The sequence below is a fragment of the Oncorhynchus clarkii genome, chromosome 4 (genome assembly GCF_045791955.1).
Source record: "Oncorhynchus clarkii lewisi isolate Uvic-CL-2024 chromosome 4, UVic_Ocla_1.0, whole genome shotgun sequence".
Lineage (NCBI taxonomy): Eukaryota > Metazoa > Chordata > Actinopteri > Salmoniformes > Salmonidae > Oncorhynchus > Oncorhynchus clarkii.
The window spans coordinates 55,132,350-55,159,916 of NC_092150.1; the positions used below are offsets into that span (position 1 = coordinate 55,132,350).

The 27,567-nt window shown below is 45.4% G+C and overlaps 1 protein-coding gene across 4 annotated transcripts; it reads left to right on the forward strand.

Moving 5' to 3' along the window:
• The first annotated feature begins 1,800 nt into the window (after positions 1-1,800).
• Positions 1,801-27,458, forward strand: LOC139406948 (sine oculis-binding protein homolog B-like). Of its 4 annotated transcripts, none has more exons than XM_071150138.1 (7): positions 1,801-2,109; positions 4,860-4,998; positions 5,826-6,020; positions 6,310-6,461; positions 14,572-14,673; positions 15,381-17,387; positions 24,435-27,458. In XM_071150138.1, the coding sequence occupies exons 1-6, from the start codon at positions 2,017-2,019 to the stop codon at positions 17,376-17,378; spliced, it is 2,679 nt and encodes an 892-aa protein (XP_071006239.1). In that variant the 5' UTR covers positions 1,801-2,016; the 3' UTR covers positions 17,379-17,387; positions 24,435-27,458. The 4 variants fall into 4 exon arrangements, with proteins under 4 accessions (XP_071006239.1, XP_071006240.1, XP_071006237.1 ...); XM_071150139.1 differs by lacking the exon at positions 24,435-27,458 and adding an exon at positions 19,536-19,983; XM_071150136.1 differs by having other exon boundaries at positions 1,808-2,109; positions 15,360-17,387.
• Positions 27,459-27,567: the final 109 nt, after the last annotated feature.

A 27,567-nucleotide genomic window follows, 5' to 3' on the forward strand; every position in this document is an offset into this window, starting at 1 on the left:
TGGATGTAATGATGGCGTGCCGAAATCCGACACTGTTGGTGTGCTCGAAGCGTGAGTCCATATGCTAAACAAGCATCCAAATGGTAAGCCAATTTGCCTCAACAGGAAAAGGGTAATATCGCCCTCTGGTGGCAAGTCAAAGTATCGCAAAATCAAAGAACTTATATAACCGCCCATTGCGAACTTATAGGGGGAACCAGTTTGTACCTCACAAACATTCTCGATAATTTTCTAAATTGTCAGGGACAATACACTTTAATCATCCCTCTATGGACAGTAATGCAAATAATGATACAGTAAAGGTACACAAAATTGCCCTTCTTATGACTGGATCCAGATGTGGGGATTGTAACTTTAGGCCTTATAAATACCGTCTTGAGTCCCTGCCATTTTGGTAAGTGGATTTCAGAGGCAATAGTGAGGGTCTGGGTTCCCTCCAGAGGCAACCCAAGGGACAGCGTTTTCTTCGCTGCCTGTGCTCCCTGCAGAGGCACCAGATGTGCTCTGAGACGGAAAGAGAGGGGGCCTTTTGGAAGGCATCTGATAAGCCCCGTTCCCAAAGCCCAGGCGGATCTCGTATCACCAGTGGCCAGCGGGTCTACGAGGGGAGCGCAACCTGAGCCAGCGCACCGGGATCGAGTTTCTGTTTACATGAGCTGTGGTCCCCAGGGTTCCTCGAAACAGAGCAGGGCAGAGGGGGCCGAGGGGAAATGGAAGAGGGGTTGTGCAACACCCCTCTTCCTGTCTTGTCTTGTCTTGTCCTGTCTGTCTGTCTGTCTGTCTGTCTGTCTGTCTGTCTGTCTGTCTGTCTGTCTGAGGTCCATATAGTCACAGAGGGGGGAGAGTGAATACGGTACATAAAGATCAGAGAGCGAGAGATAGAGAAAAAGAGGACAAAGAAATGAATGCAAAGAGAAAAATAGGAGAAAGACATGAATGCGGAGAGAGAGAGAGAGAGAGATCAGCAAATCAGACACACAGAGTTGTTAGAGATGTAAAATGTTGCTCCCGAGTAGCGCAGCGGTCTAAGGCACTGCATCACAGTGCTAGAGGCGTCACTAAAAACCCTGGTTCGATCCCGGGCTGTATCACAACTGGCCGTGATCGGGAGTGCCCAGTGTCATCTGGGTTAGGGTAATGTTTGGCCTAGGGTAGTGTTTGGCCTAGGGTAGTGTTTGGCCTAGGGTAGTGTTTGGCCTAGGGTAGTGTTTGGCCTAGGGTAATGTTTGGCCTAGGGTAATGTTTGGCCTAGGGTAGTGTTTGTCCGGGGTAAGCCGTTATTAAATAAAGGTAAATCAAAATCAAAAAGACACTTCTCAGTGGCATAGTCCTATGTGGTCCTAGCAGGTCCAACGGTGCCATCCCGAAAATATAGTGTTAAACATTCATTGAATAGGGATTTCAGCAGAGCAGGCACATCAAGTAGGTGTGTAGTAGCTTCCTTTCCTCTTGACCATAGCCACAAGTCACTGACAATAAAATAATAGTGGGTTGCAAGGCTACTTTCCATTGTCCCTGTCCAAGGCTGCTATGTGTCCTCTCGCTATCGCTGTCTTTGATAGAACAGATGTCATTTGAGAAAGCCCCAAACATTATGTATGGGTATCATTTACCCAATCTGACTTTTAATCTATTTATTTAAATACTGGAATATAACACACAGTGTTGGTAGTGTGTTCCCCGCAGATAATACACAGTTCTTGCATTCCTAATGAAATGTATATGTTGAGGGGTGGGCGCCCGGTGTTGGGTTACAGCCCGGAAGCCCCTCCTTGCTCTCCGGGAAAGAGAGAGGGGATTGTTTGTTGGCGGCGGTACCACGGCAGCAGCAGGCCACAGCGCCCAACACGCATGTTCAGTGGAGAGTCAATGGAAGGAGCCCTCAGATGACGGACGCAAACGTCTGGGCATGACAGCCGCTGTCACCGAGAGTGACAGCTTTCGCTCTCTGACGCCGCACCTCGACTAGACCCGAGTGAAGCCCGCCAAAGAAGTGACACGGAGCAAATCAGAACTATGCCAGAGATGGAAAAAGGGAGGCCACCGGAAAATAAACGCAGTAGGAAACCTGCGCACCCCGTCAAGAGAGAGATCAACCAAGAGATGAAGGTGAGAGGAAATGTTTTGGCTGCTTTTCTTTTGTCGGTGTTCCGTTTGTGAATTCTTTCAAGGGCAGTTTGATTCAGTGGGGGAGAGTGCCGTGCGTAAAAATCACAGTTCAAGAGGCATAGAAGCGACGCAAACTTTGATTTGTTTCAGTGAAATGATTAGCGCACCTCCCTTTAAAGTTGTTTTATAATTTAATGTCATTATATTATTGAATACTGACGAAATAAAAGTGATAAAACAATTGTGTAACATCAGTCCCATATTGGTGAAATAAGACAGCTATATTAGATTACCTGGCCTTGCCATATTAAACCAACTTTCGGGAAATGTACTTTTCCGGGAGGATAGAAAAGTTTGTGTTTAATCAAAGTGTTAATCTTATGTTATCCAATAGGCTATTTGATATCGTGCACACTGAATTGTAGCCCTTCTTTAGTGACGCCATGTCAATCCAGCTGTGGCCGCGCGCAATGTCCAGTGGTGTTCCAGATGTGCGTCACCACCAGACAGCAAGAACACATAACGTCTTCCCTGCTTTGGCTGTGCTCGCACTTGTTGTAGTAGGATAGTCTATTACAATCTAACTTTATAAAATGGAAGGCATTTGGCCAAACAAACTGAGTAACACTGGTCACTTGAGACTATCCGCTTATGACATTTGAGACTTGTGAGTAAAAGGTAAGGAATATCCATGAGCTCCCCCTCCAAAGGACAAAAAAAAAACAAATGGAGTTTGGGCTTATATTCTGGTCTTTTCGTGAGAGAAGAAATGTGGTCTTTTTGCATGAGTGGTTTGGATTGTAGCTTTGATATGCAGGGAGGGGTGTAGAATTACAACTTAACTAATTTTAATCAAAACATGCTAAATGCTATCCGGGCTTGATGTAAGTCAGCCTGGCCTGGATCTGGGCTGGATCTGGGGGTCGGCCCTGGGTTGTTGCCTTTGGCTGGGGCTCACTCTGTGGTTTGGGATATGGCTTGTCACTCTCACAAAGCAGATGTTTGTCTGAACTGCCAAGAAGAAACAAAAACAACATTGTGGGAAGTAAAGCACGGGAGGGGAAAGAAAAGACGCCTGTCTCCGCCTAATGAGAAAATAGTGAGACAAAACGACACTTAAATGTAATATAGGAGGACTGGCCCTGATGTAATCATTGACGTAGACTGGGCTAGTCCATGGCAGGCAGCACTGACAGACTACTAGTTTGTGATTCTCAGACATGTACTGGATCTACAGTATAAGGTTATGCGCGGTAATGAACTGAGGCTGTTGGACTTGAAGGCCAGTTGTATAAGGGTCGCATTATGAAATAGAGAAGGGGAGGGAAAGAAATAAAGACGGACAGACAAAAAGATAGACAGACACGGTTGTTTCTGGGGCATTCTGTCTGCGGGCTGATCCGGTCCGGTCCTGTCCAGTGTTGTGTCAGCTAAAGGATCTATTTCAACACCATAGTCTGACCCACTCCCTCCACGTCAGACCGTAGCACACGGACACCAAATACTTGACTAATCATCATTAGGCATATTTAGCTGGATATGATACCTCTGTGTGCACACATGTGCACACACATGTGCACACACGCATGTGCACACACACACACGCACACACACACACACACACACACACACACACACACACACACACACACACACACACACACACACACACACACACACACACACACACACACACACACACACACACACACACACACACACACACACACACACACACACACACAGAGATAGACAGAGAAACACACATACACACAGAGCTCCATTTCTTTGAGGCCCTGGTCCGGAGCAGAGGTCAGTCAGTGTGAGGAAAGCAGGGGGAAAGAATGTGCAGTCAGTACTACAGGCCTAGTACAACACTCCCACAGGCAGGCTGTCCACGCTGGAAAAGGTTGAAACCCGAGAGTGCAGTGTCGGGTATCAGGGCTGGAAGGTGCCGGGCGGAGGGGGCCAAGGAGAGGCAGAGAGAGGAGAGGGCAGGGGAGAGGAGGGAGGGGACACACAGAGAGGGACTGGAGAGTGCTGGACGCTCAGGAGAGTTGAGGGGAGAGGAGCGGGTCATTTCCCAGAACCATGGGACCTAGAGGCGGTGTAGGGTGTCCCGCTCTGATTTCTGCCCATTCCAGATCGTGTTTCTGCTCCAATCCCCGCTCGCCCCCAAAGCCACAGAGGCGGAGAGGTGGGCGGATGAAGAGACAGGGCTAGACCTTTGTGCTGTTTTTTAAAACATGGTCTTAATAAATAAATAAAAAAGCCTGGACGTTCAATTCTCAACCCATCTGCTAAGAACACTTTTTTTCTTCTCTGTGTCTCTTTTTCCCCCTCAATTAAAATAGACAAACAAATGATGATTCATAGATTTCACAATAGTATTAGGTTGAAAAACTTTTCCGTCTCTGATTTAGCAAGAGTAAACAAACTGAAATACATCATGGAAAAAGAGTCATACTGTACGCCTCTGTGTTCCCCTATTCATTTCATCCAGGCAGGGCTGGTCTGGAAGTCAAAAGAATCCAGCACATTGATTCGGGAGTGGAAGCTCTGGTTACATTTAAAGAGTGGGATGAAAAAGTTCCACTCACAAACCTCAGATGTAAGGTCACTCAAAACTGAAGTTCATATTGGCTTAGCATTAGCATGCAGTGTTTCAGTTGCCTCGTCACCCGCCATGTCACCTGACTGACATAACCTATAATGTTGTTCAGTGATTTATTTTCCTTTTCTCCCTCTAGACGTTTGCAGAGAGCACCATGAATGAGCTCCTAGGCTGGTACGGCTATGACAAGGTGGAGCTCAGGGACAACGAGGCAACCGAGATACGGAACTACCCCAACCGAGAGAGACGCCAGCAGCATGTCTCCGTCCTTAAAGGTGAGAAAAGACGAGGGTCCCGTTCAGTAGGGCACATCGTAGCAAACCGTTTTGCAACAGATAGTGGAAATCTGTGTTTTAATTGAACAAGTTCAGGTGGCGCCTTACCGTTTCAAAATTATTTCTGCCTACTGAACACGACCCAAGATCATTAGTTCAGGTAGTATCTTCCCGTTTCTCTCCCTTTCAAAACATTTCTGCCAACTGAACAAGGCCCAGGTATCTACAACACAAGTAGCATAGTTAACAGAGGTCAGACAGAATTCACGGGTAACCCAATAACAGAGCATACAGGTTTTTCAAAAAAGACAGAATCACTTTAAACATTTGCTAGACATACTTGCAACTTAATTCACCATTCTTATGTTTCACTTATTATCCCTGTATGGCTGGATTTTTCTCTTTCTAAAATGTTCAGTGCCATTGTTGTCTTAGGTCTCTCTTTATCTAGTGTTGTGTTGTCTCTCTTGTCTTGATGTGTGTTTTGTCCTATATATTTTTTATTTATTTGTCTTTTTAATCCCAGACCCTTCCCTGCAGGAGGCCTTTTGCCTTTTGGTAGGCCGTCATTGTAAATAAGAATTTGTTCTTAACTGTCTTGCCTAGTTAAATAAAGGTTAAATAAAAATTAAACATTATCTTTATTTTGTCAACGTCCTTTGGGCTGCATATACATTATTTGTTTATATGGATTGATATTAGTGCCCCCGAAAGCTCAACATTTTGAATGCAGATTACATCTATTTGGTCACTTATATCACTCCATACCTATGTTAGAACATAAATGGGCTCTCATAAAGTGACCGTACATATCCTGTACCTTCCAGAAAACTCAGTGCCGAAGCCCAAGAGCTTGAACAGCAAAGTCAGCCCCTCTGCACTGGCCATGAGGAGTGGAGAGAGAGAATCATCCAGCGTCCCCTCTTCCACTTCCTCTTCCTTCCCCAGCTCCTCCTCTTTGACCAGCCCTAAGGAGCATAAGAGCGCTCCCGTAATTGTCCCCCTTATAAAGCCATCTGCAGGTAGGGCAAACATCACACATGGACACACACATACACACACACAAGCGCTTTGTGTGAACAACTGGGTTAGAACCCGCGTCTCCTGCACATCATAAAAGCTTCCTAGCCGCTGAGCTAAAGCCTAGTCTTCAGGTCACCATCATCATCATCATCACTACCACATATAGCCTACAATTATTTTATACAGCTGAAACACTCACATGCTCTTAACATGGTCATCATCATCATCATCATCAATCACACTTCGCATGTTGATGTTGATTCCTCTCTCCTTTGGCTCTGTCCACAGTGGAAGACGTGCAGAATGTGCAGATAGTGTGTGTGTGGTGTCAGAAGGAGGGGGTGAAGCGCTACTCTCTCTGTATGGGCACCGAGCTGAAGAGCTTCTGTAGTGAGAAGTGCTTCGCCGCCTGCCGACGGGCCTATTTCAAACGCAACAAGGTGAGGGATTCAACCTTGATTCAACTAGGAGTCAATGGACAATTTTAGGTCTGACAAAACTGACGAAGTTCAGATGGAAATAAAGATAAGCATGCACACACAGACACACACACATACACACACACACTTTAATGGTGAGATTTCTGGCAGGTAAACAATCCCTCGGAAATGGAATACCACTGTTTTCCTCAGTGAGGTCATCTTTATCTATACCATTGTATTGATAGAACAAATCAAGAACTTAAATAGAGTGTGTGGGTGCATGCATGTGTGAAGGGTTTTATCCAAGCACAACACAGGTAACACACACACACAACACACACACAAGCTACCAAGGAAAGGGCTGAAAATAGCCCACATTAATATATAGTGCATTCGGAAAGTACTCAGACCCTTTGACTTTTTCCACATTTTGTTATGTTACAGCCTTATTCTAAAATGGATTAAATATTTTTTTCTCCCTCATCAATCTATACACAATACCCCATTAATGGCAAAGCAAAAACAGGTTTTTAGAAATTTTTGCAAAGTTATAAAAAATGTAAAAACTGAAGTGTCACTTTACATAAGTATTCAGACCCTTTACTCTGTACTTTGTTGAAGCACCTTTGGCAGTCATTACAGCCTCAAATCTTCTTGGGTATGACGCTACAAGTTTGGCACACCTGCAGATCCTCTCAAGTTCTGTCAGGTTGGATGAGGAGTGTCGGTGCACAGCTATTTTCAGGTGTCTCCAGAGATGTTCGATTGAGTTCAAGTCTGGGCTCTGGCGAGGTCAATCAAGGACATTCAGAGACTTGTCCCGAAGCCACTCCTGCGTTGTCTTGGCTGTGTGCTTAGGGCCATTGTCCTGTTGGAAGGTGAATCTTCTCCCCAGTCCGAGGTCCTGAGTGCTCTGGAGCAGGTTTTCATCAAGGATCTCTCTGTACTTTGCTCCAGTCATCTTTCGCTTGATCCTGACTAGTCTCCCAGTCCCTGCCGCTGAAAAACATACCCACAGCATGATGCTGCCACCACCATGCTTCACCGTAGGTATGGTGTCAGGTTTCCCCCAGACGTGACGCTTGGCATTCAGGCCAAAGAGTTCAATCTTGGTTTCATCAGACCAGAGAATCTTGTTTCTCATGGTCTGAATGTCTTGTAGGTGCCTTTTGGCAAACTCCAAGTGGGCTTTCATGTGCATTTCACTGAGGAGTGGCTTCCGTCTGGCCACACTACCATAAAGGCCTGATTGGTGGTGCTGCAGAGATGGTTGTCCTTCTGGAAAGTTCTCCCATCTCCACAAAGGAACTCTGGAGCTCTGTCAGAGTGACCATTGGGTTCTTGATCACCTCCCTGACCAAGGCCCTTCTCCCCGATTCCTCATTTTGGCCAGGCGGCCAGCTCTAGGAAGAGTATTGGTGGTTCCAAACTTATTACATTTAAGAATGATGGTAGCCACTGTGTTCTTGCTGAAAAAATGTTTTTGTACCCTTCCCCAGATCTGTGCATTGACACAATCCTGTCTTGGAGCTCTATGGACAATTTCTTAAAACTCACGGCTTGGTTTTTAATCTGTGGGTTTTTAAAACTGTGGGACGTTATATACACAGGTGTGTGCCTTTCCAAATCATGTCCAATCAATTGAGTTTACAACAGGTGGACTCCAATCAAGTTGTAGAAACACCTTTGACTCTAATAGCAAATGTTCTGAATACTTATGTAAAATAATTTTTTCAGTTTTTTACTTTTAATACATTTGCTAAAATTTCTAAAAACCTGTAATCGCTTTATAATTATGGGGTATTGTGTGTAGATCCATTTTAGAATAAGGCTGTAATGTAAGAAAATGTGGAAAAGGTCAATGGGCTTGAATACTTTCCGAATGCACTGTATGTAGTCTTAGAAATATGGTTAATGAAATTAATAACTTACTAACATCAGATAACATTTATATATTATGTAAGGATTGTCATTCTCTTCTTATGAGGAATATGATGGTTCGGACCAATGCGCAGCGTGGTAAGTGTTCATGTTATATTTATTAGAACAGAAACACTAAACAAAATAACAAAGAGAGTGAAACAAAAATGAAACAGTCCTGTAAGGTGCAGCAATACAAAACAGAAAACAACTACCCACAAATCATAGTGTGAAAACAGGCTACCTAAGTATAGTTCTCAATCAGAGACAATGACAAACAGCTGCCTCTGATTGGGAACCATACCAGGCCAAACAGAAATACAAAAACATATAACACATAGAATGCCCACCCCAATTCACGCCCTGTTCAAACTAAAATAGAGACATAAAAAAGGAACTAAGGTCAGGGCGTGACAGTACCCCTCCCCTTCCCAAAGGTGCGGACTCCGGCCGCAAAACCTAAACCCATGGGGAGGGTCTGGGTGGGCATCTGTCCTCTGTGGCGGCGCGGGACGTGGACCCCACTCCACCATAGTCTTGGCCCACTCAAGTGGCGCCTTTGGAGCGGCGACCCTCGCCGCCGACCTCGGATTGGGGACCCTTGCAGCGGGCCCCGAATAGATGGGAGACTCCGGCAGCGCCGGACAGGCGGGAGACTCCGGCAGTGCCGGAGTGAAGGGCGACTACGGCAACTCCGGAGTGACGGGCGGTTCCGGCAGCTCCGGAGTGACGGGCGGCTCCGGCAACTCCTGACTGACGGGCGGCTCAGGCAGCTCCTGACTGATGGGCGGCTCTGGCAGCTCAGGACAGGAGGGCGGCTATGGCAGCTCCGGACAGGAGGGCGGCTCTGGCAGCTCCGGGCAGGAGGGCGGCTCTGGCAGCCCCGGGCAGGAGGGCGGCTCTGGCAGCCCCGGGCAGGAGGGCGGCTCTGGCAGCTCCGGGGAGGAGGGCGGCTCCGGACAGGAGGGTGGCTCTGGCAGCTCCGGACAGGAGGGAGACCTCCAATGCGCCTCCACAGTCCAGTACGTCCTGTGCCTACTCCCCGCACTCGCCCTGAGGTGCGTGTCAACAGCCCAGTACCACCAGTGCCAACACCACGCACCAGGCTTCCCGTGCTCCTCCAGACTCCAGTTCACCCTATTCATCTTCCCCACACTCATCCTGAGGTGTGTGTCCCCAGCCCGGTACCACCAGTGCCGGCACCACGCACCAGGCCTACAGTGTGCCTCGCCAGTCCAGAGCGTCCGGCGACAGTACCCAGTCCAGAGCGTCCGGCGACAGTACCCAGTCCAGAGCATCCGGCGACAGTTCACAGACCGTAACCTCCAACGACGGGCCACAGTCCAGGATCTCCAACGACGGGCCACAGTCCGGAACCTCCCACGACTGGCCACAGTCCGGAACCTCCAACGACGGGCCACAGTCCAGAACCTCCCACGACGGTCCCCAGCCCTGGGTCCCCATCGAGGGTCCCCAGCCCTCAGTGTAAAGAAGGGGGGCGGCGTCCAGAACCTAAGCCGCCAGTTAGATGCCCACCCAGACCCTCCCATATATGTTTAGGTTTGCGGCCGGGAGTCCGCACCTTTTGGGGGGGGTACTGTCACGCCCTGACCTTAGTATTATTTTTCTTTATTATTTTGGTTAGGTCAGGGTGTGGCGAGGGTGATATGTGTTTTTTTGTCCTGTCTAGGGTTTTTTGTACATATTTGGGGTTTTGGTACGTCTAGGTAAATGTAGGTCTATGGTGGCCTGAATTGTTTCCCAATCAGTGACAGCTGTTTATTGTTGTCTCTGATTGGGGATCCTATTTAGGTTGCCATATTCCATGTTGATTTTGTGGGTTATTGTCTATGTATTAGTTGCCTGAGTCAGCACCAGTGTTTATAGCTTCTCGTTCGTTTTGTTAGTTTGTTTAGGTGTTCTTCCTTTAATAAAGAGGAATGTATTCTCATCACGCTGCGCCTTGGTCTCCTCGTTACAACGAACATGACAAGAACTGACTGTTACAACTATTAAAGCTCCATGGATTGATGAGAAATTGAAAAACTGTATGTATGGTTGAAAGAGATGGGGCAAAAGGAGTGGCAAATAAGTCTGGCTACACATCTGACTTACTGCAAATTGAGAAATTATGTGACTAAACTCAACAAAAAGAAGAATAAACTTCATTATGAAGCCAAGATCAATGATATAAATGAAATTATGGGCAGAAAGACAAATTCAACTCCATCGTTCATCAAATCTGAAGGCTTATTCATCACAAAACCATTTGATGTTGCCAATTATTTTAATGACTACTTCATTGGAAAAGTGGGAAAACTTAGGCAGGAAATGCCAACAACGAACACTGAACCATCATACTCATGCATTAAAAAAAAAATTATGAAAGAAAATTATTACAAGTTTTAATTTTGTAAAGTTAGTGGGGGAGAGGTGGAGAAATGATTGTTATCGATCAATAATGACAAACCTTCTGGCATTGAAAACAGGTGGAGAGCTACTGAGGATGGTAGCTGACTCTATAGCCACTCCTATCTGTCATATGTGTAATCTGAGCCTAGAGGAAATGTGTTGTCCTCAAGCTTGGAGGGAAGCAAAAGTTATTCAGCTACCCAAGAGTGGTAAAGCCTTTACTGGTTCTAACAGCAGACCTATCAGCTTGCTGCCAGCTCTTAACAAACTGTTGGAAAAAATGCAGCATGCTTATATAGAAGGGCACTTAACATGTACTGCACTGACACAAATGACTGATGATTGGTTGAAAGAAATTGGTAATAAGAAGATTGTGGGAGCCGTACTGTTAACTTTCAGTGCAGCATTTGATATTATTTACCATAACCTGTTATTGAGAAAATGTATGTGTTATGGCTTTTCAACCTCTGCCATATCATGGATTCAGAGCTGCCTAATAGAATTTAGAGGGCTTTCTTTAATGGAAGCTTCTCTAATGTCAAACATGTAAAGTGTGGTGTACCGCAGAGCAGCACCCTAAGCCCTCTACTCTTTTCTATTTTTACCAATGACCTGCCACTGGCATTAACTTCTAATGGGCAGGTGGGACAGTAGCGTCCCACCTGGCCAACATCCTGTGAAATTCAAAAGTACCAAATTCAAATATTTAACATTCTTGAAAATATATGCGTTATACATCAAAATAAAGCTTAACTTCTTGTTAATCCAGCCACTATGTCAGATTTCAAAAAGGCTTTATGGCGAAAGCAAACCATGCGATTATTTGAGGACAGCGCACCGCATACAAACACATGAAAATCATATTTCAACTTGGCAGGTGCGCCACAAAAGTCAGAAATAGCGATATAGTTAATGCCTTACCTTTGAAGATCTTCTTCTGTTGGCACTCCAAAATGTCCCAGAAAAAATCACAAATGGTCCTTTTGTTCGATAATGTCCTTCTTTATGTCCCAAAAATGTCAATTTATTTGACACGTTTGATTCAGAAATACACCGGTTTTACCTGTAAACTTGGTCCAAACATTTCAAACAGCGATCCTAATCCAACCTCAGGTACCCTAAAACGTAAATAATTGATACAATTTAAGAAGGAATACACTGTTTCTAATACTAATATAGTGTTTTCTATCCAAATATACCAATTATATCCTAGCTTCTGGGCCTGAGTAACAGGCAGTTTACTTTGGGCACGCTTTTCATCCGGAGGTGAAAATACTGCCCCTTACCCAAGAAAGGTTAAACAAAGCATGTGTGTCCATGTATTCTGATGATTCGTTCATATACGCATCAGCAACCACACCTAATGAAGTCACTGAAACCATTAACAAAGAGTTGCAGTCTGTTTTGGAATGGGTGGCCAATAATAAACTGGTCCTGAAAATCTTTAAAACTAAGAGCATTGTATGTGGTACAAGTGATTCCCTAAGTTCTAGACCTCAGCTCAATCTGGCAATAAATGGTGTGGCTGTTGAACAAGTTGAGGAGACTAAATTACTTGGTGTTACCTTAGATTGTAAACTGTCATGGTCAAAACATATAGATTCAATGGTTGTAAAAATAGGGAGAGGTCTGTCCGTAACAAAGAGATTCTCTGCTTTTTTGACACCACACTCCAGAAAGTCCTGCAAGCTCTAGTTTTGTTTTATCTTGATTATTGTCCAGTCGTGTGGTCGAGTGCTGCAAGGTTAAGCTGCATCTGGCCCAGAACAGAGCAGCACATCTTGCTCTTCGTTGTAATCAGAGGGCTAATATAAATACTATGCATGTCAGTCTCTCTTGCCTAAGATATTGTCTAGTCGTGTGGTCGGGTGCTGCAAGGAAAGACCTAGTTAAGCTGCAGCTGTTCCAGAGCAGAGCGGCATGTCTTGTTCTTCATTGTAATCAGAGGGCTAATATAAATACTATGCATGCTTGTCTCTCTTGGCTAAGAGTTGAGGAGAGACTAACTGCATCACTTCTTGTTTTTAAAAGAAACATTAATGCGTTGAAAATACCAAATTGATTGGATAGTAAACACAGCTCTGACACACACGCTTACCCCACCAGACATGCCCCCAGGGGTCTTTTCACAGTCCCCAAATCCAGAACAAGAAAGAATTATATACTGTATATACTGAAAGTATTATATACTGTATCCTAGTGGCGCAGCCGTCTAAGGTACTGCATCTCAGTGCTGGAGGTGTCACTACAGACCCTGGTTCAATCCCAGGCACAACGGCACAACGCCTCTCCCATATTTGACAAAGCTAGTTTGTGTGTATGTATTCATATGTAGACTACGTGTGCCTTTGTTAAATTGATGTAGATCTGTCCTTGAGCTGTTCCTGTCCATTAATGTTCTGTATTATGTCATGTTTAATTTTTTGTGTGGACCGCAGGAAGAGTATCTGCTGCTTTCGCAACAGCTAATGGGGACACTAATAAAATACAAACAAAATACACACAGACACCCACACACACATGCTGGTTTCTAATAGACAGGCCAGTGTTTGGAGTGTGGGGAGGGGTCAAAGTTTGCAGAGGACAGTTAGGGCTATATTCAATCTGTATCTTTGAAGCATTACAGATTAGGTGATATAAATTTAAAGGTACTTTTCGTATGCATCGTTTACCAGGAATACAGTCTCAGCTAACTTGTGAACATTGCCGTTAAATTTCAGTCATGCTGTAATGCTGAACTTCTGTGATACGGATTCAATAAAGCCCTTAGTATCAGTTTCGCCTTAATGGAGAAAGGGCCAGTCAAAAATGCGGCTTGGTTCGGGAGGACAGGGGAGTAGTGTCCATACACCACTTCTCTCCCATACACATTACCACCATTTTTCACCCTCCATCCAAGACATGGATACCCCCTCTTAGAGGAATGGGGGTGTCAGGCAAGGCTATCCCCATTCAACATTTCTGTTGTTTATGCAGCGCTAGGTTATAGTCACACAACAACTGACAGGGGGAAAGAGGGAATCGTCTACTTCCTACCTAACAGGCTGCAACAAACCCTCCGTTTTTTGGGTTGGTGGAGGAGGGGATGGAACCTTGGCCATTGGCTTGTCCCTGCTTGCCTCACCGAGGAAGAAGGGCAGGGGGCCTAGGGGCAAGGTGTCCAGTTTCAGCGCATACCTTACCTGCAGCTGCCTCATGTTTCGTAACTCAACACGACTCAGTGGGTCACAGTGAAGGGGGGTGCTCACTGCTCGCAGTTCCACACAGGATCAGCTTACATGAATCGGGAGGAATGCCCAATATTATTACAGCCGGACCATTGACAATAATATAAGGGTTTTATGTATGTCATCTACTTATCAATACTTTCCAAAACGTTCCCTTTGTTTCAGTGACCTCAAAGCCCATAGGTCAATGTACTCTGTTACATTGAACCCCTATGACGAGGCGAATCTTGCAGTTGTTATTTTGGAATTGGTTATGTAAGTTTGCTTTAATGACCACGAGAGCCATCCATGATGACTTAAAGCAAATGCTACCTCATCAAAGCTTGGTGCTTAAAATCCCATAAGGGTTCAACTGAATCCAGGCTGTACTCTAAAACAACTTTAACTCAATCCTGGGACGTGTTCACAACGTTTTAAAACATTTTGCAAATGGAGATAAAAAAACAATGAGTGTTTCTTATTTGACAAATCAGTCCGTTTGTTTGTTTGTTTGGTGCCTAAGAACATGACCGAGCTCTTGACAGTTTGCTATAAGTGTATAATGATGTGGCTTTGCCCCTGTCCGTCAGGCCCGGGATGAGGATCTCAATGGAGGTGAGCAATCCCCCCAACACACCCATGCCGACGACTCACCCCGACTGGTGATGAAGATGAACAGCAGTGGGGCCAGAGTAAGAACAGAACATAATCGACATCATGGAAATACATTACTAAACATTACTAAAATGTTTTTGCTAAAAGTGTACTAATGAAGTCAAGCATGTTTGTCTTTAAGAGATATACACCTACTTCAAAACACTTAGGGGTAGTTTCCAGGACACAGATTAAGCCTTAGACTAGGAGTAGGCTTAATCTGTGACTGGGAAACTGCCCCTTAAATTGATAGTTCAGCTGTTTTCCATATATAGATATTTTTTACCTTAAAATAGGCTATGGACAAGGAGAGGCTGCAATCCACATTAGGTTTTGTTAAAGTAGTCATAGCCAACAATTAGCCACATTAGCATTTTGGGACCAATTCCGCATGCACATTAATCTCTCGTGTTTAGAATATATTACATTTAATGCCCAAATCATTTAAAAAAAGAACACAATGAATTTAATATTATTTGAGCATGAAATTGAACACATGCTATATAGGGAAGATTGCCTTACATGGAGAATTCATCCCAAATGTTGAAGTCACTCCTTGTCCAATATAGACTGATTAAATGTTTTTGTGCGGAAACAATTAAGGGCCTTTTAGGCATTTTGAGATGGAAAAACAAAATCACTCTAGTTAAATGTTATACAATACATTCCACATTCAAAGAATTGGTTTTCCCTTTTCACATGACACTTTAGTAATTCTCCACAGTCACTCTCGCCTGTACCTCAGGTGTGCGACTGGTGCAAACACATCCGCCACACCAAAGAGTACCTGGACTTCGGCGCAGGCGCAGAACGGCTCCAGTTCTGCAGTAGTAAGTGCTTGAACCAGTACAAGATGGACGTGTTCTACAGAGAGGCCAGGGCAGCTCTCATCAGCTCCAGCCCAGGCCCAGGAAGACCCACCCAGGATGGGAGAACTGAGTCCAACGGAGGGGGTCAGAACCAGAAACTCCTGACCCCCGAATCGTGGAACAATGGCGCGGGGGTCGTTCGGGGGAGGACCAGGTCACCCAAAGGGCCCATGCCAAGGACTGTGTCACCATCTGAGGCGTCGTCCTCGTCCTCCAAGGCCCCCGTCTCTGGGCTGAGACACCTGGAGAGGCATGTCCTGCCACCGTTGCCACCACCAGAGGTGGCAAACCACCACTCCGTCCCCCCTCCTCCTCCTCGCCCCCCCATGGAGCACCACCAACACCACCAAGCAATTCCTCAGATCCCGCTGCCCTTCATCCGGCCCCCCCTCCACGCCCAAGGCCTGACGAGCCCCATCGCCAATCCCCACAGGTGCCACCCTGGCCCCCCTTCCAGCCCCATCAACCGGTCCACCCCTCACTCCCCCCACCACCCCCACCTCCAGCCCCCCTCGGCCTCCTCCATGAACCCACCTAGAATGCACCCATACCCGGGGGCCTACTTCCCTGGCCTGCACTCCCCCCCAATGATGGGGCCCCGTGGCCCTGTGCCCATGCCCTCTATGATGAACTTCGGGAGATGGCCGTCCCTAGGCCCCTTCTTCCCTCAGCCCATGGTCCTGGTTCCCTACCCCATTATTGTACCCATCCCCGTCCCCATCCCCATTCCTATCCCCATACCCATGCCCCCTAAGGCTTCCCCCTCAGACCCCCAAGGGATCTCTCCCAGTGGGGTTATCCAGCCAGTGCCAGATGGGATGGAGAGGAGGTGCTCCAGTGGTGTCAAACTGCCCTCTCCCGGGAGCTCTGTGCTAAGCAGATTAAGTAGAACCCCCAACCAGGGTCTCCCGTCGCCCCCCGACCACCCCAAAAGGGATATCACAGATTGGGTTAAATCGGAGAGTCAGGCTCCGTCGCCCATGTCGACCCCCCACAGTGCAGCGTCCTCCCCCAGGGCATGCTACGATGCTTCCCCTTCTTCCACTTCAGTGATTGAGGCACTGTTAGACTTTAAGTTGGGCCAGCAGCAGCAGCCAGAGAGACAGCTCATTCATAGAGTGCTCCAGAGGACCCCAGTCAAGCTGGAGGTCAACCCCCATGGAATGGTGGACCTGTCGGGTAAACGGGAGTCCAGAGCGGGGCAAAGCACCAGGGTATTGGATACCAGAGTGGACCACCACAACCACCACCATGACATTATCAAACCCACCCCTCCAACATCCCAGTCCCCCCTTCCCCTTCACGACATTTCCTTCCCCCAGAGCCCAAACACACAACTCCCCTCGCACACTCCACCAATGACCAGAGGGGGATGCCGCAGCCCTCCCTGTGATGCCGCCACCTCCTCCCCCCCGATGTCCCCAGACATCCCTAACCGAACGACTACGTCATCATCCCCCGACCCTGCTCCCAGCCCAGACTCCTCCCAGTCCCAGAGAGAGGCCCCGCTCCTTGGCCCTGACTCTGTCATCAGCGAGCTGGAGGCGGTCAAAGAGAACAGCTGCTCCAATGGCCAGGTCCAGGGGAGGGACCAGGGCAAGTTCCCTTCCCACCCCACTAGCCAATCAGAGGAGCCCTCGCCCAGTGGCGACCCTAAGGACCCCCACATCCTCGATGAGGACCACGCCTATGCCCTGCCCACCCCTACCCCTACCAGGACGGGCAGTTTCCCAGCCACCACCCACACCACACTCCTTCTGCCCAAGCTCAGGGACAAGGGCGCCCTCTGGAGCCCACCAAGTGTGGCTGGACCTGGGGACATGGAGCCAGCTCAGAAGAGACGTTGCCTCCGCATCCGAGATCAGAACAAGTAGAAGAGGGAGGTGGGTGTTGCTTGTTACACAGGCTTTTGGGGCACTATAACATATGTTGTTGTTGTTTTTTTTGTGTGGGGGGGCGGGGGGTGGGGGGGGGGGGGGGGTCATGGAGATGTTAGGATACCTAGAGGAATCTGAATGAGAAAGACGTAATACAGGTGAAGATTATATGAAGGAACTTCCATATAGATGAAATAACCTTAGAAGAAGGTAAACAATGAACTGCTTAAATCTATCACCAACAATCAAACACACACACACTCGCGTGCCCTGACAGATCCCCATATAAAACAGTCCAACATCCAGACAAAGCGTTGTCATTGTAACAGAACCTGCATGTTGAGGTGATCTCTTTTCAAAGTGACTCTCATTGTCTCTCTTCTCTGCTCCTTCCCCTGGCCTAGCTGTAATCCTAGAGCTGTGGGGAGTGCCAAGTTACTGGGATTCTCTCTCTTTGGTGCCATTCTGTTTCGTGGCCATGCGCATATTGTGTAACCGTGTGTGTGCTTTTGGGAATATCCCATTGGCTCCATTGCACCAGGCAAGCGCTAATCAAACATGGTTGATTCAAATACATTTTGAGAACCGAGCTAGTACATTTGGTTCCAAAGCCATACACTTCCTGATCAGTAAAACTGAAGGTTTTTAAAACATTCTGAGAAGATTTCACCTGTTCTGTGTACATGTTTAGGTTGCAGAGAGGTTCTGGTCAGAACCTTTATTGTAGCACAGCATCAGTGAGATTCAAACCTATGCTCTTCTCTTACTTTACTCACGGTATTAGACCACTGCACCACCAGGGTGAAAGTAACATGCAATGTTTTTTGAACTCAAGCTATTCATTTTAGTCTGTTCAAACAAACTACATTTCAAAGGAAACAAGCACTCCTTAACCCTATCAGTCCCGAGACCCCAGCAAAAATCGTATTTTAATTGATCTGACCTTCATTTATCTGATTGTTCAGCGTTTATATTTAGCCTCACAATGAATTGTTTGACCTTTTTCTTTTCAGGACAATCGGGGCTACAAGTAGAACAGAAAACAGTTTGATTGACAAATTACATTTTAAAAAACAAGGTCCGCCAAAGGAAAAACCTGAGAAAAATGAATTTATATGAATGCTGTAAGTACAGAAATGGAAATGAACATCCTACTAGTCAGTGACAACTGTGTGGAGTTTGTGACAGAAAATATGTGAGCTTATTACAGTATTATAAACACTGTCCTGGGATTTCCTATGAACTTCTATATAGAAGAACCACTTACTTTCTAACGACTCTTGTGTAGCTTGTGTAGAGTCATAGAGTGTCATAGAGCAACACATGTTACATGTGCGTGTTTGTGAGAATCTCACCTTTATTTGAATAGTTTGTAGCTCAAACGATTCAGAGTCTACGGACATTTTTGTAAAAAGACCCGGCCCAAGTCCCTTCGGGATCCACCCTTGTCTCACAAACACCGCTCTAGCTCAGGCACCATTATTCAGTGTCCGTGGGTGAGGTCGATTGATCAAGGGTGATCGAACAGCTCACCCAAAGGATTGGGTACTGCCAAAGTTCCACACTGTGTGATAATCTTTTATCCCATGAACTACCACTCTTCCAATCCAGCCCTCTTTCTGGCGTTACCTTGGAGACGGTGGCGATCAGCAGACTCGAAGGCGCTGTGAATATGAGAGCCTGTGTGTGTGTGTGTGTGTGTGTGTGTGTGTGTGTGTGTGTGTGTGTGTGTGTGTGTGTGTGTGTGTGTGTGTGTGTGCTGTGAAAATGAGAGCCAGCCCTCAGTGATAGAGCTCTGGGGCTTCATTAGAATACTGAGCAGCAGAACCGGAACGATCCGGTTACGTGTGTCACAACGACACTGACATGCAATACTGGCCCTGGCGCCGTCGCTCGGTCTCACTCCCATGTAGGAGTTTAGTGGTGAGCAATCATCTCTTCTAGTCTAATTTAGTAGCATTTATTGGCGTTCTCTTCTCTCCTCATCTCCCCTATTCTTTCTTTTCCTCTCCTTCTCCACTCCCGTCCTCTCTTCTTCTCCACCTCCTCTCCCCTTTTCTCTCCTCTCCTCTCTTTCTCTTCTCTCCATTTCCCTACTCTCTCCTCTCTCTTTTCCTTTCCTCTCCTCTCTTATTCCCTTCTCTCACTTCACAGCTTCTTCCTGCAAACCAGATGTTCTATGGAAGACATAAAGTACAGTCAAGGAACAACCCTAACGACCAATCAGATTGGAGCCCTCCTTACTTTCGACAAATCAGATCCGTCTCCAGTTTACCCTTTTCTAATTGTTCATTCAAATGGTTATTTTGCCACCCAGAGCTGTGTGATTATGTGCTTATCTTTCCGTTTTACATCCTGGGCTTAATGTACACATGATGACAGAGAAGGTTTTGATTTCCAGTTACCTCTACTTCCTCCCTTCTCCCCTCCCATTTCGAAAACCTCAAAAGGTCAAGGGTCATCTTAATAATTGTGTCTGAAAGTGAAAAAGATGGCTATTGGCAGAGAGTGACACATAACCCAATGACTGTTTATCATATATTCCCAAAAGCCATGTGCCAGAAGTATTAAACCATCCTCTTTCAGAGAGGTCCCCGCTTCACCCTTTGTCATTGGTTGTAGTCTCACGTGGTCCACCGGTCTCCTTAGTAACCAATACACATGAAAATCACAGAGGGTTGCCAGCGTTGCGCAGGCGGATTTATTGCTTGGTGTTCTGTGTAAGGGGAGCCTGTGTGTGTGTTTGTGTGTGTGTTTTTGGTTTTACTATCTTTGTGGGGACCAAAAGTCCTCACAAGGATAGTAAAACAAGGAAAATTCGGACAAGTGGAAGTTTCCCCAGTCCCCACAAGAAAATATACTATTTTATGCTTAGTGGTTAGGTTAGGTTGACAATTAAGGTTAGGAGCAGTGCTTAATTTGAACCGGAACCTATTTGGCCGGATCTGGTACATCTCGTGGCATGAAAAAGGATTGGCTTTCACAGAACTAGAATGAGATTCACTTCTATGATCTCTCTCCCTCCCTCTGCTCTCTCTCTGCTCTAATAGAGCCTGCAGCTCTCTTCTCTCCAGCATTGCATTTTATAATTTCCTTATAGAGGAAAGGGTTCTGGAGGAGCCTGATAAATTGACATCAATTTGCCAAAGTTATAGAGTTACTGCTGTCTGTTCAGAAATAAATGAAATAACTACTACACCACAGTGGCAGTGCGTGGGTAAAATCACTGAACCCCCCCCCCCCCCCCCCCCCCCCAAAAAAAAAGCTACATTACAACCTATGTGATGTGATAATTGCGTTATTTGCTCTATAACCTGTTAATTCATATGCCTTGCGACCGTGGTATAGGGGGCCTAAAGGCCCAGACAATAAGAAGACACAGTGGCAGAATAAATTCAACCACACCTTTGTTTTATCACCGGATAGCAACATCTGTCCAGTGAAGTCCACAAAGCATATTGCATGTACATTAACAGAGCAGTTACATTGCCTACAGCATGGTCAAGTCAAGTTAATGTTTCTGGCATTTTCAGACCACAAAACAAGTATTGATTTAGAGCCACAGAGAGTTACCTCAAGTCACAAAAAAAACAGGAGCTGCCTCCACTATTCCAGCACCATTTCAACTTCAACATTTCAACATCATCAAATCACCTCTTCTTTTGTCTAATACAGTGAAAACTAAAAGATACCAAAAACGATTTAGTCCAATCAACATCAGCTAAATATGATGTGGTTTTCATGGTTCTGATATCTTTGTGTGTGCGTGTGTGTGTGTGTGTGTGTGTGTGTGTGTGTGTGTGTGTATGTGTGTGTGTGTGTGTGTGTGTGTGTGTGTGTGTGTGTGTGTGTGTGTGTGTGTGTGTGTGTGTGCGTGCGTGCGCGTTCGTGCAAGTAGATAAACATTTTGACTCACCCTACTTGTGGAGAAACAACAATGCCATCCTCCTCTCTTTCATGTTAACGAAACGGTCTGTCACTCTGTCATACAGTACACGCTTGTATTTGTTGTTGTCCTAGGTTACCTGGCTAAAATGCTTGTTCGCTAGCCTAACTTCCATTCATTTCCAACCTTAGTTAACGTTAGCCTTCAACATTTAGCTACATTTTGAACTTCCATCCTCTCAGGCCAGTGGCACAACAATGTATGAATTGGATGGTGTTTGGATCAGTGGTTCTGGTGGTTCTGATCCAAATGTTTGGATCAGAATAGCCATTATAATCATTGGCCAGTACGGAGAATTAAGTAAAACCTCAAGTCCAAATCCCTATCTCCATCCATGGTTAATTTAGGAAAGGGCCAATTTTAGCTAGCTAACTAGCCACCGGAGGACGAGAACACAACGAGATGCACAATTCAAGTTTTTCTGTCAATACCATATGCTCCAAAATCAAAGCTGGCTTCCCTTAACACTTTTTTTGTTGCGCCTGGACCATTTACAGTTAAGCTGGTTCAGTTAAGTTCGATGCTGATTGGCACATTTTTATTTTTTTTATCAAGGGAGGCCAGATGCTCGCTGGCTTCCCTTGCCTTCAATGCTACGGGCGACAACAATGTCATACTTGTTTGGACCAGACAGCATCAGATAGATGGCATACACGTAGAGAGACAGAGGGCCGCTGTTTCACACGCTCGGATGCTTATATTCAGCTTCTTGCGAATTGAAGGAAAATGATGAAACACAGAAAGACAAGAGATCAATTATTTTATATATATAGTTTTTTTTTAAAAATTGGTACATTTTTGGGGTAAGCCTCGCTTCCTTTGGCATCCATGAATACATGCCACTGCCACACCATGAGAAAGCCTCAAATATAGCCACAGAGGATAAATAGCTTCTTTTAAAAATAGCCTAGCTGTGGAGTGTAGCCCAATAACAAGGCATAGCCTATAGTTGGGAACGTGTGGCAAATCTGTCAGTGAACAAACAGCATGCAGACAAAACTGGCCTCTCGCAATATTTTAAATAGTCTACAATTGCGGGAAAACAAAGGTTAGTAAAGCACATGGCTCCTGCCGAAAAGAAGAACATAACCAGCTGTAGGCTACCAAAATATTTTATCAACATCCAAATATTGTTGAACAAGGGAGAGAGAGGGGGGGGGGGGGGGGGCTTTTGGCACTAGCGCATATGCCATCACCAGCAAGTGAGCTGTGCGTCATTGGGTGAGTGATACTGGAAAGCCTTTTTAGGACTATAATTTCCTCCTCATATTGTAGCATACAATATGTCTCCACACACCTAGGCCTAGGCTATTGATGGATTCAAGAAGTCCTTTTCATTGATCTCAGATTATCAGTCAGTCAGTGTCAAAGTAGCCTGTCATTTCAATCATTTGTGCAGCATTATGGTGCTTTCAAGACAACTGGGAACTCTGAAAACAAAACGAGGTCGAATCATGACGTCAGTGATCTTCAGGTCGGAAAGTCGGAGCTCTTAGACCAGAGTTCCCCACTTGGAATTCCGAGTTGGAAGACCGTTCAAAACTAATTTTCCCAGTCGGAGCAATTTTTTTCTGAATTTTACAGTTGTCTTGAACGCACTGAAGTCGGAAGTCAGATATTTCCCAGTTCTCAGTTTCGAGATGTTTTGAACGTGGCAATAAAAAAATATTATGCCAAAGTCTCCAGTAATGTAAAATGACGTAGAATTGGATGAAATGCATTTATACAAGGCCAAACATTTCCCGGACTCTAGGCTAGAAAAAATGTTCCCCATGTGTGGAACTTCTATAAGTGCCTCTACTATATTGCTCTATGTCACAGTGGAAATGTGATGATATGCACGGCATACTTTATTATAAAGAATATTTTTTCTTTCTCATGTGTTCCGGTACCTCAAAGCTCCCCAGGTCACCCCCCTCTCGTGCTAACTTTTTGTTCCGGCACCTCCAAATGTACTAGTTAAGCACTGGTTAGGAGTTAGGGGTTAAGGTTAGCGTTAGGTTGTTAAGGATTAGGGTTAGGGGTTAGGGAAAACAGGATATTGAATGGGAATAGTTTTTTTGGTCCCCAAAAGGATAGTAAAACAAACGTGTGTGTGTGTGCCTCGCGTATGTGTGAGCGTGTGTATACAGCATATGTGTCTGCTGAGGGTGTGTATAGTAACGTACGTGTGTGTGTTTGCATATGTCGCGAGCGCTTATGTGTAATGGGACCCGGTCTGCGTTCACAGTCGACTGACTTTAGCTTAGTAACTCTCAGTGCAGAGGTTAATATGGCTGTCCACTTTCATTGTGTTCGCTACTAAAAGTGTCTTTAAAAATACTTTTAAGCCTTTTAGCTCTGACAAAATCAACAGGCCAACTGGAGGATTTCACCTCAGGAAATAGCCTGGTTTCGTCTCAGTTTTCAATGCCTTTATTTGGGCTATTTTATTGCCACGTGTAACTAGATCCCTCCACATGGGTATTTGCAGAGCGTTTGAAACTTAAACGGAGAGGGACAAGGGGAATAGAGAGTTAGAGAGTACAGAGCCATGGCTTCTTGGCCCCTGGTGTGTGTGTGTGTGTGTGTGTGTGTGTGTGTGTGTGTGTGTGTGTGTGTGTGTGTGTGTGTGTGTGGTTGTGTGTGTGTGTGTGTGTGTGTGTGTGTGTGTGTGTGTGTGTGTGTGTGTGTGTGTGTGTGTGTGTGTGTGTGTGTGTGTGTGCATCCGCCTGTGCATGTGTGTGAGTGTGTGTTCAGCACAGATGTTCTTGGCTTGATAATGTGACAGTTATCTGGGTGTTGACATATCTAAAAGCCTCATTCTCACAGTGTTTATGTTGAGTGGGTGGATTAAGGAAGGGAGGATTGACAGAATAGGAAGGCAGATCTAAGACTATGGTATAGATGTAAATGGAAATGCAATTCAAATCCCTTTCTCTCTCTCTCATCCCCCTTTGTCTCGCTCTCTCTTTTTCTTTCTGTCTCTCTTTCACTCTCTCCCTTTCCGTGTCTCTCTCTTCTCTCTCTCTCTCCTTTTCTTTCTTTCTCTCACTTTCTCTCTTTCTCCGTCTCTCGTTCTCTCTCTCTGTATGTGATGAACTGCTTTACTGTTTTACACTGTACAGCGGTACCAGATCCAGTGCCCTGCCTTCTTATGGACATCACCAGAACCAACGCCCTCTCTCCAATCCATTCCTCAGCCAATCAGTCAGCCACCAGGGAGATTGGCCACGCCCTTCTTCTGACCACGAGGTGCCAATCAAGGAAGCAGTCCAATGGGGGAAGCAGCCCAAGATATGGACACCTAGTATATTCACAGCATCTTTGGACTTCAGAGATACCTCCTTCTTTGATCTCTGCCATACTCCATGAGCCTATCAGAGCCCACTCCTCAACCCTATTCAGTGGCTCTACACTAGACGGTAGGCTACTAGGCTCCAATCATCAGCCTTGTGTGGTCTTCTCAGATGGAGCCTGAACCTGATCTCTTTCCTGGGGAAACGGTTTGTTTTCTCTGCCTAGCTCCACACAAAGAGCCACATTGTTCCTCTCCCCCATATCCCACGCTAACTCCCCTACTCGGGTTTTGGGTTACCTGGCCGACGGGGGCTCAAGCTTCAGGAGGAGTGTCTTTTTTTGGTCTGATTGAGGGCCAGGAATATGTGTGTACCCGCCTCTCCTTCTTTCCTCTCCTCTCCTCTCCTCTCTGTACCCCCTGCCCAATTGCAGTATACAGTACACACACCAGTCCTGAAGTGCAACTTCTTACACCAATTGCTTGATAACTTCCTCTTTCCCTCGAATATCCTCTCACGAGGGATGAGGGTAAACAATTTCAGTTCAAGAATTTATCCTGAACTATTTTAAGGAGGGATGGAATCTCCTGGAGCAATGAAAAATATGAACTGTAAACAATGTCATATGATAACGAAGGAGAGAGGGAGCAAGTCCCAAATATCAATCTACTGATATAGCTGAGTTGGCAAGGGAAGTTTTGACTTGCCTGAGACTTGAAGACTTGTCCCCAAAATGAATGCCAAGGCTTTGGCTCAAAGGGCTACCACAGTCTTGTGATGTGCAGGAGACCTGGGTTTCAGACCATCACACAGGCAGTGATTTATAACACTGACTCAGTCATGGGACTTGGGCTATATTGTCACAGGCATACCATTTATGATCTTTTTACCACCAATTGGTCTTTTGACCAATCAGTTCAGATCTTTTGCCAATAATCGGGCAGCCTGTGTAAACACTGCCATAGAAGTAGATATTTTGAGTTTCCAAACCCACTCCCTCTGTTGATGCTCCTTACCTTACTCAGATAATGTGCAGTGGGCCCCTTTTGGTGGGTTTGGAACAACAATGTAGGTAGTCATGTTACCAGCCATGGTATTATTTTGAACCGTCAAAGGCTGCAAAATGCAGCTATCAGTATTACAGTTTGATGAGATACTGACTATACGCCTGGTCCCAGATCTATTTGTTCTGTCTTGCCAACTCTTCTAGTCATTGTCATGCCAAAACTATCCACATTATCCAGTGGGCGCATCATCATCTTGAGGCCTTGCTAGCACTCATCATCACATTGTGAGAATTCACTTTTAGTTTTTGCTATACATAGACTTTGACTTTATATTAACTTATGAATGATGCCTTGATAGATCTTCAAAAAGTGCTTTATTGATTTTTATTTTGATGATGATTATTATGCTGTATTTTGCAAGTTCTAACCAGTTTCCAAATGTTTTGTTAGAATTTGTCCAGTAGAGTGCAGTGTCGCTTTTGGAACACACCTGCCAAAATAATGGAAACACTTGAGTAAATGAGGGATACAAAGTCAATTGAATGCAGGTGGTTCCACACATGTGTGGTTCCTGAGTTAATTATGCAATTACCATCCCATCATGCTTAGGGTCATATATATAAAAAAATAAATAATGGGCAAGCCATTATTTTGGCTGCCATGGCTATGGCCCCAGAGGATGACAATGCCCCCATCCACAAGTCACGAATTGTCATTGAATGGTTTAATGGGCATGAAAACGATGTAGGCCATATGCCATGCTCAGTCACCAGATCTCAGCCAATTAAACACGGATGGGAGATTCTGGAGCGGCGCCTGAGACAAAACACAAAACACAAAATGATATAATGATTTAGTTTAAGAATGGTGTCACATCCCTCCAATAGAGTTCCAGACACTTGTAGAATATATGCCAAGGCACATTGAAGCTGTTCTGGTTTGTGGTGTCCCAACGCCCTATTAAGACACTTTATGTTGTGGTTTCTTTTATTTTGGGAGTTACCTTACCTGTAGCAGCTGCCTCTTTTTACTATACATAACTAGCCGTCTCCAATACCTTCGGTAAATAGATAGGCTGTTTTCATTAACATAAACGTGTATTAATTCACCTTCATTCAGTAAACAACCATACATTTAGTGCCAATACAAGTCTGTCTTCATCATGCCAATTTCAGCAATGGCTCGATCTATTCATCGATCCTGCCACAGATCACCTGTTGCCATCCCATAGCCAAAATAGAACATTGCCACGACCCCCCCCCCCCCCCACACACACACACACACACACACACACATACACACACACTCTCTCTCTCACACTCTCTCTCTCTCACACACACACACATACACCTCTGCCATCTCAGAACTGCATTCCAAAGAGCACATGCCCAATCAGCGTATGTGTAGCCACGGTGACAACAATCTCATTCCAGTCAACAGGCTTACCTTAGGTCATGCCTATAGAATCATTGTCAACTTAGTCTGCCCAGGGGACTGTGTCACAAACTATTATGACTCAGCAGTGAGGTCACTCTATACTAATGCCTGTCATATCCTGCAGTACTCCCCTAGCCATTCCTTAGTGGCCAAAAAGTCAACAAAAAACTGCCATAGTATATTGCACATCTACCTGTACCTACCATTTCTGGCCAGTATCAGTTTGGGAAGATAAAAATGTTAAGTTGTCTGAAACCTATATATTGTGGACTCTGAGGACACTTGTTGAACATATAGGGTACTGTATAATTGACCATTCAGATAGTTTTTTATGTAAATGAATACGATAAACCGGGAGCTGTTTGGTGAAGACCCATTTGTAAAGTGAATAAAGGCTATTCTGACGGTACCAACATCATGTGTTATTCAAGTCTGATGTCATCTTTTACTTTGTATACCACAAAAATATACTTTTCAATGTAAAATGGTTCAAGTATAGCAACCAAAGTCAAAACTAT

Bases quoted from the DNA above. Each gene is read 5' to 3' on its own strand.
- LOC139406948 (XM_071150136.1), top strand. From the start codon at position 2,017: ATGCCAGAGATGGAAAAAGGGAGGCCACCGGAAAATAAACGCAGTAGG. The intron at 6,021-6,309 runs GTAGGGCAAACA...CTCTGTCCACAG, and splicing joins CCTTATAAAGCCATCTGCAG to TGGAAGACGTGCAGAATGTG. The intron at 6,462-14,571 runs GTGAGGGATTCA...CCTGTCCGTCAG, and splicing joins CCTATTTCAAACGCAACAAG to GCCCGGGATGAGGATCTCAA.